General features: G+C 40.4%; 1 protein-coding gene across 1 annotated transcript in view; it reads right to left on the minus strand.

Annotated features, from left to right (window-relative positions):
* The window catches only part of KIT (KIT proto-oncogene, receptor tyrosine kinase), a 53,340-nt gene that overhangs the window by 18,846 nt on the left and 20,384 nt on the right, over positions 1 to 14,110 (minus strand). The window contains 8 exon segments of the mRNA XM_040418855.1: positions 461 to 648; positions 1,535 to 1,649; positions 1,737 to 1,852; positions 2,088 to 2,283; positions 3,194 to 3,353; positions 6,784 to 6,917; positions 10,276 to 10,557; positions 12,247 to 12,528. Of these exon segments, the coding sequence (XP_040274789.1) occupies positions 461 to 648; positions 1,535 to 1,649; positions 1,737 to 1,852; positions 2,088 to 2,283; positions 3,194 to 3,353; positions 6,784 to 6,917; positions 10,276 to 10,557; positions 12,247 to 12,528 (1,473 nt within the window).

Genomic DNA, 14,110 nt, shown 5'->3' on the forward strand with positions numbered 1-14,110 from the left:
GGGGGTGGTGAAATGTGACATTAGAGGAGGGGAGTGATGTGAAATGGGAAGGGGGGAGTGATGTGAAATGGGGGGGGGGGGTGAAATGTGACATTGAGGGGGTAAAATGTGACACTGAAGGGGAGAAATCTGACATGGAGGGGGAGAAATGTGACATTGGGTGGGAGAAATGTGACATGTAGGGGGAGAAATGTGACATGGGGGGAGAAATGTCACATTTCTCTCCCTCCATGTCACATTTCTCCCCTTCCATGTCACATTTCTCTCTCCTCCATGTCACATTTCCCCCCCTCTGGTGGGGGGGGGGCGCGCCAAAATGCAGCTTCGCTTGTGTTGGCAAAAATCCTTGCACCGACCCTGCAGATACTGGTGATATATCCTAGCGATATGCCACCAATGTTTGAGATAACACAACCCCTTTAAATTTTGTTCTGCGAAAATATTTCACATTTTGCTTTACCTGTAACGGCAAAACTGAATATAGACGTAATCCTCTCCACATCATTGTAGGCGATGCAGTGTACGGTGCCGTTCTTCTCCTTAATAGAACTCACATCAATGATACTTTCTACAACTGTGCGCCCAAGAGAGGAGTTTTCCATGCTCTGCTTTGTGTCAACTGGCATTATTGCCGGAGAATCCGTACACCTGCAATAACAAAGTCACGTCACACTCGCTTCTTTATGAAGCTCCAGCGGTTAAAGAAAATGGAAATTACAGATAATGAGGCAGGGACGGCAATAATGCAATATAAATACGAAAATGAAATGGAGTCGACTATGTTGATGTTGTTACACACGAACGGAGGCGCTTGCAAAGCAGATTACTGTGTCACTCCCACAGAGCTGGTTGACACATTAGTAATTGTGCTAATGTCTCAATACAGTACTTAAATAGATCCTATGTCAATAATGCATGGAACAGTCAGGAGTCATGTCTGGCTGTCAATCAGTGTGCACTCAGGACACTAACAGGCTGCGTCTAAGATTTAAAGAGGACCTGCCAACTCTTCTGACATTCCTGTTTTAATAGCTTCATGCATTCCCCATGTAATAACAGTTCTGGAACATCTATTCTTATGGCTCTATGTTGTGTGATTCCTTTATTATTTCTACTAGAAGTTATGAATGAATTGTTAGCAGTCTGCAGTAAGGGTACAGAGGGGTGGTAACCAGTTGGGGGTGTGTACCTGCACAGACTGACTCTATCCAATCAGTGCTGCCATTTTCAGACTGTGCAGGTACACCCCCCAGCTGGTTACCTCCCCTCTGTACCCTTACTGCAGACTGCTAACAATTCATTTATAATTTCTAGTGGAAATAATAAAAGAATAGCACAAGATAAAACTATAAGAATAGATGCTCCAGAATTGCTATTACATGGGGAATGCATTAGGCTATTAAAACAGGCATGTCAGGAGTGGTAAAAGGTCCTCTGTAAAGAAAAATGAGCTCCTGCAATAAAATTCAGGTTCGTGATGGACCAATGAGATTTTTATAAAAATACTTAGATTTATCTATAAGTAAGTGATTACCTGGAGTCAGATCCCGGACAGAATAACCAGTCAATGGAAGGCGCAGGGTACCCCGTTGCCACACACTGCAGCATATCGTTACCCAGTTTCTCAACTATGAGGATTTCTGGTTTTGCTGGAGAAATGCACAAGAAATCCAAGTCATTAAGAGAAATCCTTCAGAAAGTCTCCACTATATAAGCAAGTAAAAGATAAAACTTACTCTTCACTGATATGTTGAAGCTGACAGACGAGTTGGCATCGGAATTCGAGGCATAAAACATATAGATTCCCTTCTCGTTCCCTTTCAGGCGGATCAGATGTAGCTCACTAACATACCTATCAGAGGTAGAGTAGTGCATTCCGTTATAGGTGATAGTTACAGCAAGGGTTAGACATTGTATAATTATTACGACAGTCAATTTAATCTATCACTAACATTTTAGAGGGATTCACAGAAGCTAAACATAAGGGAACAGTCCCAAAACCCTAAGCTATTTCACTTGCGTGGTGGACTGTATGTTCATATTAAGCGTATATAATTCTCAAAAAAAGAAGTAGGTGATGGTCATACCTATTGTTGCCTTCGTCTCGCGACTGTACAAAATGGTCAGAGGTGTTGAGAACAGTCTCATTCATGAAAGTCCACAATTCTTCATCTGGTTGAGGATATGCTTCAATATAGACCTGCAGTATGATGTTGTCCCCGGCATTTACCCCCACATCAAGTGTGGTGTTGTCCATTACAGACAGGCTGATGTATCCAGTTTCTGTTCACAAATATAAAAATTGGAATAAAAGTAGAAAAAACATTAAAGGATATCACTAATATTAGGTTTAGAGGAAGACCACTAGGGGCAAGAATCTAATTTGGAACAAAAAATTGTGGGCATTTACAAAAGGCATGTCAATGAAAAGTCTTGGGTAGAGCCTACACTTTAAATGACTGGTGTCCTTCCCACTCCCAATTCACAACCCATTCATGACAACAAAAACAGAAAACCAGCAGGGCAGGAAAAAAACACATACCGGTACATTTAACTAGTGGAGGAGAGACCCATATCTATCGGGCATTTTGTGGCATATCCACAGCCTGTTCCATAAATACCTGAGACAGGAATACTCCTTTAAAGGGGTTATCCAAGAGAAAGACAGACCACCCAGAGTGGCCGACCCACAGTGAAGACGGTGTCTAACACTCCCCCGCCGGCTGTTCCACTCCTTGCCGCACTGAGGTCAAAATCCGTTGATGGGGGACACGTGACTGCTGCAGCCAATCACAGGCTGGAGTGGTGACTTGTTCCCATTTGTCATGATGCAATTGGAGAAGATCACCACTGCGACCTGTGATGGCTGCAGTGGTCATGTTTCCCCCCTTCAACGGATTTTGACCTTGCAATGAGAGGAAGAGCCGACCCAGGAGAGTTAGATGCTGAACCCAGAGGCAGGGACGAAGTAAGTAGGATACCCATCGTGGGTCGGCCACTCTGGGAGGTCTGTCTTACTCTTGGATAACCCCTTTAACCCATGTTAAAGTATCGGCAATGTGCAGCCAGCCAAAAAAAAAAGTCTAAATTAGCTTGGTGGCAGTCAAACCATATTTTAGCCTGTGTCGTCAATACACTTAAATGGAGAAACCTTTAAAGTTATATGTAGCTGTGATGCCAAACAAGGACTTACCAAGGACATCTAATGTGAAGGTGGCTTTGCTCACACCGATACTGTTCCTGGCTTGACAGGTGTATACACCAGAATCATTAAGCTGGACTGCACGGCTGCTAAGAGTGTTGTTCCGTTCAAATACTGTACCGGATAGGTACTTGCTGTTTGTAGTGGACTTCTGTAAAGAAATTACCAAATGAATAAGATATCAGCCACATTCCCCCTAATTGCCATTCCTCATGTCAAATGATCAAGAATCCAAAACCATCCACCTGTCAAACTGTCCAGAAACGAATATTTTAAGGCTGGGTAATGGCAGATAAATGGATAAGGATAACAATGCAAACCCTGAGTGCGGGGAGAGCTTATTATTGTGATGTCCCTGATTGGAGATTCACCTTTCCAGCTTCATTAAAATATGCTAATGACAGAACAGCGGCCGGCTGTATCTCTATGTGCAGACAAAAGAGACATAATGAAATGACAGATAGGAAATGGTGGATGATGAGCGGGGACTACGAGAAGAGAGGAAGGAAGGAAGAGGGGGCTTCAAGATTCCACAAATACTGCTTTTTTTTCAAGATTCCACAAAGGAAAAATGCTAATGATTGGTGGGAGGTAATGTTGGAGAACATGTAAAATATGAAGCTCTTCTGACAAATGATGTCTCTCTTTACATTACATAAGTATTTTTTTGTATATATTTATATCATGATGATAAGTAGAGAGTTTATATCTTCCTGCTGCAAATGACAGCAGGGTAGTCGCCCCTCACCCCTTGTTTTCACACAACCGTCATGTTTACACTGAGCTTCTTCTAACCAAACAATACATTGACCTCATAAACTCGGAGACCAACTTCCCCTATTGTTCATCTTATGCTACAAAAATAAATCCAGTCACCTGTCTTTATAAGGCAAGACATTTTCAGCCACATGCTATAGAAGTACTACCATATTTATATCTTTTAAAGGTACAGACCTTTAACATAAAAAATCCTAGTAAAGTCCTTGAGGTGTTTTCAAGTCAAGTTGTACTTTAAGGGTTTGTCTCCGTTCAGCAAACTGCATTTATCATGTAGAGAAAGTTAATACAAGACACTTACTAATGTATTGTGATTGTCCATATTGCCTCCTTTGCTGGCTGGATTCATTTTTCTATCCCATTATACACGGCTTGTTTCTATGGTTACGACCACCCTACAATCCAGCAGTGGTGCCCGTGTTTGCACACTATAGGAAAAAGTGTCGTCCTCTCTGGTGCCCCGGACCACAGGAGTGCGCATAAGAACTTTTTCCTATAGTAGATAAGTACGACCACTGATGCTGGATTGTAGGGTGGTCATAACCATGGAAACGAGCAGTGTATAATGTGATGGAAAAATTAATCAAGCCAACAAATGAGGCAATATGGCCAATCACAATACATTAGTAAGTGTCTTGTATTAACTTTGTCTACACGATAAATGGCATTTGATGACATGAGAGAAGCCCTTTAGGTGATCACACATATTAGAGAAATGTCTGAGCCTGACAACTTCAGCAGGACTGGTTGATCATCTAATGTGTATAGAGATTCATTGTACATTGATGAATCCCATTATCCCTCAACTGGAGTCTTCAACAGCTGGATGACACTTCATGCAATGGCAATAATAGCTGTCACCCAGCTTTCCTGGACTGCTAAGTCAGGCAAAAATAAGTGAGTTAGGGATGTGGCAATAAAAAGAAAAGTCAGTGATTGAAAGCAGCTGCAGGATCTATATTTCCTGGTAACGTTTTGTTAAGTGCAACGTGTTTTTTTTAAAAAATAACTTGAAGTTTCTTCTGTTATGCAGAAATAAGTGCAGTCTCTTGTAAAATGTCATTCACAGACAGAATCTTGAGCTCTGAACATCTGACAGCCAAGCGGGATCACAACATCCACGACCCCCCCACTGTATTTGCACACAATGTCTCGTGACCTCTGGACAGCAAAAATTAGGTGGAGAGTGACAGATAACCAAGACAATGGAATGAAGATCTCACAGAATATTCAATTGTGCAACCTTTTGTGAGCACCGTTACCATGATGCTGTAAACGGAGATGTCCATAGCAACAAGTATATGGGGAACATGCTTACTTGTTTTCCTGAAATGCCTAGGGCTAAACAGCTTTTGATAGTTCTCAGGGTAGATATATACAATGAAGGGACTATCAAGGTTTCAGCGTAGACCATAACATCTATACATCCAGTTCAGCTCTTCAAATGCCCTGGGGCAAGGAGCTGTTGTCCATATGTTTAGTCACCTATGTGCTATGTCACCTGTGTCTACCATATAGTGAGGCACTTGAGTTAAGGTGACCAAAAGCTATTCCTCTCCACTCCTCCCATACACATGCACCCTCTGCTCATCTGTTCTCTATGGGGAGAGCAGGATAGGTTACTGCCAAACACCTTTGGAGGTGGCTTCTCTAACTAGAAAAAAAAAGGATTGGACATGTGAAAATCTAACATATCAGATCCTTCTCCCCCCCCCCCCCCCCCCTCCATATCTGCCAGGACGAGCGTGATCTCCATTCATCTAATGCGCTTGCACTACTTTATGACAAAAGAAGCACTTGGATAGTGGTGGCGCTCATGAAAGGGGGTGATTCCTTATCTGCATTGAACATAGATCCCGGCACGTGCTCCTCTTCAATAACTTGTCTCTTTTTAACGCACTGACAAAGTAACTGGACACATTTCAAGACGTCTTGGGTCCTGAGAAAGGCTCAAAGGGGGCCGAAGTGCGTTCTATTATTGGATGTTAATGCATTGAATAAAAGCACAATATTGAAGAGGAAGCATGTGCTGGGATCTATGCACTCCTTTAGGCTACTGCTACATGGATATCCAGTCATTCAGATGATCAGACACAACCACGTACAGTAATGCATACTTGATCATTGTGAGAAGTGTCTGGTAGCAGATTATTCCGCTCTACCCATTGAAACATTATGAGTCCGGAGCAATATTTTACAATTACAAAAGAAATCTGATTCATTAACATTCATTTAAAAAAATTGAAAATTCTCTTAGCTTCTGCATCCCGAGTAGTGTACTTCCCCAGGACAGGAGGAGATCCTGCCTTCTTCCAGTAACAATGAGAACATTTGAGAAATGTGTACACTGAACACACATTCATTCCTAGACAATCCCACACTTCTCTTTTATTTCTTTTTTTACGCTGACGTATTTGATAAGATAGGCTGGCTCTAAACGGACTATTCAGAAATACACTCCAGGGCGGCTTCCTCTAGATCTACAGACTTCTGTTTATAGTGCACTGAGAATTCAAGACACCCACCAGCTGTCATCACAGAGCAATCCTTCCCTTCATTAAAGGAGCCTTTCAAATCACAAAAGCTTTTATGTGGCCAAAACAGCAAATTAATACGTAAGCGGCACAACCACGTTTTAATAATTCAGCATTGTTTGCAGGCCATTATTCAGAGATGTGTTTTCATTTTCCAAATACAGCATGGGATGCTGTTGAATGGCAAAGTGATTGATATCTTGTGGGAAATGTCACATTTGGTTCTCATGTGATGCACGGTAGACATTAGGAAGCAAAGCTTCTGCTTACCATGGTTGGTGCATCTAGCCAGTTGACCTCCACAGTGTTAACATCCCTCACCACACAGGTCACCTCCAATGGTTCCCCTGCTTTCAGAACCAGTCTAGATTTTGTAACAGACACTACAGGTTTTCTTTTCTGAACTAAAGGGCAATAAAAGACATAAAAGATACAAATTATTAAAAGGGAATGTAATATTTTCTTACCAAAATACATCAAATATTCAGTTTTTTTAAAATAAAATAACCCATCTCTCTGTTTTTGAATAGACTCTCAGGGTGTCCTGTTAGGGAATTAAATGAAATATATATATACAGTCAGGTCCATAAATATTGGGACATCGACACAATTCTAACATTTTTGGCTCTATACACCACCACAATGGATTTGAAATGAAACGAACAAGATGTGCTTTAACTGCAGACTGTCAGCTTTAATTTGAGGGTATTTACATCCAAATCAGGTGAACGGTGTAGGAATTACAACAGTTTGCATATGCGCCTCCCACTTGTTAAGGAACCAAAAGTAATGGGACATAATAATAATCATAAATCAAACTTTCACTTCTTAATACTTGGTTGCAAATCCTTTGCAGTCAATTACAGCCTGAAGTCTGGAACGCATAGACATCACCAGACGCTGGGTTTCATCCCTGGTGATGCTCTGCCAGGCCTCTACTACAACTGTCTTCAGTTCCTGCTTGTTCTTGGGGCATTTTCCCTTCACTTTTGTCTTCAGAAAGTGAAATGCATGCTCAATCGGATTCAGGTCAGGTGATTGACTTGGCCATTGCATAACATTCCACTTCTTTCCCTTAAAAAACTCTTTGGTTGCTTTTGCAGTATGCTTTGGGTCATTGTCCATCTGCACTGTGAAGCGTCGTCCAATGAGTTCTGAAGCATTTGGCTGAATATGAGCAGATAATATTGCCTGAAACACTTCAGAATTCATCCTGCTGCTTTTGTCAGCAGTCACATCATCAATAAATACAAGAGAACCAGTTCCATTGACAGCCATACATCCCCACGCCATGACACTACCACCACCATGCTTCACTGATGAGGTTGTATGCTTAGGATCAGGAGCAGTTCCTTTCCTTCTCCATACTCTTCTCTTCCCATCACTCTGGTACAAGTTGATCTTGGTCTCATCTGTCCATAGGATGTTGTTCCAGAACTGTGAAGGCTTTTTTAGATGTCGTTTGGCAAACTCTAATCTGGCCTTCCTGTTTTTGAGGCTCACCAATGGTTTACATCTTGTGGTGAACCCTCTGTATTCACTCTGGTGAGGTCTTCTCTTGATTGTTCACTTTGACACACATACACCTACCTCCTGGAGAGTGTTCTTGATCTGGCCAACTGTTGTGAAGGGTGTTTTCTTCACCAGGGAAAGAATTCTTCAGTCATCCACCACAGTTGTTTTCCGTGGTCTTCGGGTCTTTTGGTGTTGCTGAGCTTACAGGTGCGTTCCTTCTTTTTAGGAATGTTCCAAACAGTTGTTTTGGCCATGCCTAATGTTTTTGCTATCTTTCTGATGGGTTTGTTTTGTTTTTTCAGCCTAATGATGGCTTGCTTCACTGATAGTGACAGCTCTTTGGATCTCATCTTGATAGTTGACAGCATCAGATTCCAAATGCAAATAGCACACTTGAAATTAACTCTGGACCTTTTATCTGCTCATTGTAATTGGGATAATGAGGGACTAACACACACCTGGCCATCGAACAGCTGAGAAGCCAATTGTCCCATTACTTTTGGTCCCATAACAAGTGGGAAGCACATATGTAAACTGTTGTAATTCCTACACCGTTCACCTGATTTGGATGTAAATACCCTCAAATTAAAGCTGACATTCTGCAGTTAAAGCACATCTAGTTTGTTTCATTTCAAATCCATTGTGGTGGTGTATAGAGCCAGAAATGTTAGAATTGTGTCGATGTCCCAATATTTATGGACCTGACTGTGTATATATATATATATATATAAAATATATGACTGATAACATATTTATATATAAATATATTACTATTGTACACTCTAATGCCGTTTACTGAAATCAAAGTAACTAGAGGCACGTTTTCTGATTTTTGGATCATTGGCTTCTATCTGTGTTATTCAGGATACAGTTATCTGTGCCTAGAAAGAGAAGTTCATCTTCATTTTCTTATTATGGGATGGAGCAGAGCGCGCTATACTCCAGGGAAGAATGTAAGATCATTAGTAGCTGGGGTCACGTGTTAATGGATGAGACAGAGCTACAGCTGAAGCACAGCAACATGACTTCATTCCGTAAATTATAAGAAAAGTCATTTCGCAGGCGGCTTGGGAGAGACTTTTAGGAAAACGTTACCATACAAATGTCATATCGTTCTTGGACTACTCAGTGGTACTTTACTATAAGACTGCACGACATACAAATTGGTCTGATGTTTTCTGGGATAGAGGAAATTGTAAATCAGCAACTTACTGCTTACTTTTTTATCTATATTAATAAGACAAGCAACTACTAAGACTAACCTTTCAATATCCACTATACAAATATCCTATGTGAGCTATTTAAAGGGGTTAATGTATCCTAAGAGGACCAAAAAGTACAGTTAATCCTATTTTCTTGCTGTATTTTGCATAACATGCTATTCCAACATTAGTGGTGTGTGCGTCTTAAGTTGTTGCTCCTCTCTCTGTGGCATCAGATAAATTATATTTTTATGAAAGGGATTTTTTAAACTCAATATTCAGAGAAAGTATTTTTAGAAATGTTGGCTGTTTTCCTTTTTCATTTCGGCAGCACATTACAACTGAAAATGAAATATAAAATATTGTTCTTCTATAGCAGTCAGCAGAAATTATAAGACCTCCTCTGCTGCTGGGAGGGGAAGATGTAATCAGATGGGTAATCCTTATGATAATAGTAGGTGCCAAATTAGAATAACATTATGGCAGCTTTGCTGTTCTATTGATAGGCTTAGGTAAGGATGCCGACAGAAGATTATTGCATAAGTAATGCTCTAACTGATTCTCTAACTGAACTAAAGGGGGTTCTCTCTGGTAGGAGTGATGGGCTGACTTACAGAGTTGTCTTGCTAAAACTCCAGACGAAAAGGAAGTTTAGAGCGAGGGCACAATGTAGACTATATGGAGTGACCATGAAATTATATGCAGAAAACCACTTTTTTTTTAAATAAAAAAAATTACATTTAAAATTACTTATGTACTATGTTACTATGTTACATTGAATACTCGCATATTGGTTGTTAGTACGTGTTAAAATAAATTATGGAAGTGTCCCTTTAGTGTTAAGAGGTAAAAAACCAACTCTGCTTATTATCTTGCAGCTAAAGCCAATCCATTTGTGATTCAAGTCACCCACAGCTTCTGTAATGGGATTGAAAATCAAACCCACAATGCACTTCACGGGAAAACAAGCTTAAGTAAAGACCTTAAAGTCAAATCTAGTCACAAAGACAACAAAAAGATTCAGATATGGATGTATCTAACTCACCTGGAGTCACCACCAATCTAAACTCCTGGGAGGTCTTAACAACTCCATTTTGATTCACAGAACACACATAGTAATCGATGAAATTTGTCTGTACATTTTTTATGGTAATGCCGTTTTCAATGTCACTTTCATACACAAAACCTTTGGGCAGGGGGGATTTGTCATATTTTCTAATAGAATAATCTGTAACTTCCGAGTCGGAGACAAAACAGATGCCGGAAATATCTTCACCTTCTCTCACATCATAATATATCGGAAACTCAAGGAATGGGTTGCTTAAATCTGAAATAAGCACAGGGACTATGATTTGACAAATACCAGTTATTGAAAAGTGTGAAACAAACAAAACATGATTAAGAACTAACAGGTGCGAAATGCGTTACCTCTTCGCATACATTGATTTGTTTTATCATCTTGGAATAAATATTACATTTTAGCAGCTTAACCATAATTTTTCCATTGTTCCTGTATTGTAAATTGTGGGTTTTACTTTAATGTTTTCATAGAACAGAGCATAATCAAATATATATAGTTTATATAATATAAAGACCATTTATATAAACATATATATACACACACATATCAAATCTGAGTACAGAAACACAACTCTTCTTGTACTAGGCCTCTTTCACACGGGCGTTGCGGGAACATGCGAGATTTTTCTGCGCGAGTGCAAAACATTGTAATGCGCTTTGCACTCGCGTGAGAAAAACCGCGCATGTTTGGTACCCAAACTTCTTCGCAGAAGTTCGGGCTTGGGATCGGTGTTCTGTAGATTGTATTATTTTCCCTTATAACATGGTTATAAGGGAAAATAATAGCATTCTGAATACAGAATTCATAGTAAAATAGCACTGGAGGGGTTAAATTTTTTTTTAAAAAAATTTAACTCACCTTAATCCACTTGCTCGCGCAGCCGGCATCTCTTCTGTCTTCATCTTAGCTGTGTGCAGGAACAGGACCTGTGGTGACGTCACTCTGGTCATCACATGGTCCGTCACATGATCTTTTATCATGGTGATTGATCATGTGATGACCGGAGTGACGTCACCACAGGTCCTTTTCCTGCACACAGCTAAGATGAAGACAAAAGAGATGCCGGCTGCGCGAGCAAGTGGATTAAGGTGAGTTAAATTTTTTTATTTTTTTTTAACCCCTCCAGCGCTATATCACTATGCATTCTGTATTCAGAATGCTATTATTTTCCCTTATAACCATGTTATGAGTGAAAATAATAATGATCGGGTCCCCATCCCGATCGTCACCTAGCAACCATGCGTGAAAATCGCACCGCATCCGCACTTGCTTGGCGTGAATATGTTTTCCCTGCCGTGACTGTCAGTCTTTGGGTCCATTCACACGTCCGCAATTTAGTTCCGCATTTTGCGGAACGGAATTGTGGACCCATTCATTTCTATGGGGCAGCACGATGTGCTGCCCGGACATGGAATTGTGGACCCGCACTTCCGGGTCCGCAATTCCGTTCCGGAAAAAAATAGAACATGTCCTATTCTTGTCCGCAATTGCGGACAAGAATAGGCATATTCTATTAGTGCCGGCAATGTGCGGTCCGCAAAATGTGGAACGCATATTGCCGCTGTCCGTGTTTTGCGGATCCGTTGATCCGCAAAACACGTTGCGGACGTGTGAATGGACCCTTAGTGGTGGAGGGCAGCAAAGCAGGCAGGGAGCCTCTGGGTGCAACTGCACCCCTGTCGTTGCACCTGGGGTCCATTTACATATTATAAAAGAATGTTTTTGTACACATTAAACCTAAATAAAGAAATGGGACTAAAAGCATTACAGCTGGATTAATGCTCATCAATCTGGTGACAGATGCCCTTTAATATCTTTCCATCTGTAGTACAAACATAGCTGTTTGGACCAATTTTATTAAAGTCCATTTACTGCGAGCATGTTTCCCAAATGTTGGATGAAATGACAGTAGTGTGCAGTACACAAGGGACTTACCTTTGACAAAGAGATAGATGGCGTTATTATCTGTAGGGTTGACACCTTTATTGGCGCAGATGTATTTTCCGGTATGTTTCCGTTCTGCCTTTAAGATTATGAGGTTGGACCCTCCACTGAAGGATTTCTGTTGTGAGCGAATAACAGGCCTTGGCTTCTTACCATGTCCCAGCTTTTGAATGTACCATTCTACTGGGGCAGAATCTGTGCAAGACACCTTGAATGTGTCTCCTGCATTCACAAGTTGCCTTCCAGAGACAGATATTGTAGGAGAGGAATCTGCTGCAAAATAAAAAATATATATTAAAATCCCCAAATGCTGCTAAAGACAGAAACTGAGATTTTACAAATGAGGAATAATTTATATAACAAGCTGATATCAGAGCAAAAATAACATAACGTAGAAAACTGCTTAAAGGTCATAGACAGTAACAATGTGCTATTCATTCAGCCCAAATAACCAGAGCGAAACAAATATTTCAAAGTGATAAATGAAATGATTGTAAATAAGTGTTTTTCTTAGTGACAACCTTCTGAACCTCTTCTATTGCTGTACCCAAGCAGCACGTCACTCTTGGGTCAAATGCCACTGTTGGTTTCCTAGAGAATTTAAGCAAATCATCACTAGGATGATCATCTTAGCTGAGCAATTACAAACAGAGATATTTTGTATTATTTTGTGTGATGGGAGAAATACACAGGTCCATTCATCTCAGGTATTCTTCATAAGAAGGATTCCTGCTCCAGTCATGGTTTATGCCGAGAATTAGCCTTTACATGGCTTTTGTTACCAATGTACATACATTTACATGGTTTTCAAATGTTGTGCTAAAAGGTAACTTCATTAAAGTAAATACTTACATAAAGCCACCATAAAAAATTGTCAGAATATCCGGCCATATTATACTAATGAAAAATATTCTATTTGCGCAATGATACGGACTCCATGAAAATACAGATAAATCAATTTGACCGCTATCTGGTCATCAAAATTAGACAAGAAGTTAGCGTGAACAGTTAGGAACACAAGAACAAAGAGGCATGCAGTTGTGCTCGATATCTGGAATATAATACTAAAAACAGACCGAATCAGTGGTACTAAGGACTAAATGGCAGTATATCACCATGTGCTACCAAAGGTACAAAAGAGGTGAACAAAGCCCAACTTCTTCAAAAGTAGCTCTTTCAAAATGTAGCTTTGACTAATACAACATATGTTTTTACAGCCCATTGCTATATGTTTACTTATCTCTCTTATCTTCACATCCAAACCCCAGATATGGTTTGGACACCACCACAGAAACTAAGAATGAAGACAGATTTATAGCGCTCTACGTTCAACTACCAGGAAACTACTGTCTAGCATCTGCATGACTCTTTTCCTGTGGGGTACATGCCAATGTAGTTGAGTGATTCTATGAACAAACCCACAGTTCAGATATTACAACATAATAAAATTGCAATATGCCAACTACTCCCTTTTAAACGTCCTTGGATATGGTTCACATCTAAATGGTCATTTTAGGGATTACACAAAATCATGTATCCACTTATCACATGTAATAAGAGAAAGAATTTGTTCATCAGAAAAATAGGAGCTTGCACCCAAATTCTGAGCTCTAACCCATTAGTAAGGCTAAGGCCAACCACACCAATGCCCATTCAGCCCTCCACACCCAAATGTTCACTCCAGACACCCTTGGCATCATCTTAGCTCACCAAAAAACAAAGGATCGGGTAGTTGAAATCCAATAGCTTGATCATATCTACCTGACATCTGCCATTGAGAAAGAATTGGTAGACCCCCATACACATCCGATGGTTCTGCTGACATTTATTTAATGTTTATGGCCAGTCTAAAGGG

This window comes from Bufo bufo, chromosome 2 (assembly GCF_905171765.1).
Source record: "Bufo bufo chromosome 2, aBufBuf1.1, whole genome shotgun sequence".
NCBI classification, from domain to species: Eukaryota; Metazoa; Chordata; class Amphibia; order Anura; family Bufonidae; genus Bufo; species Bufo bufo.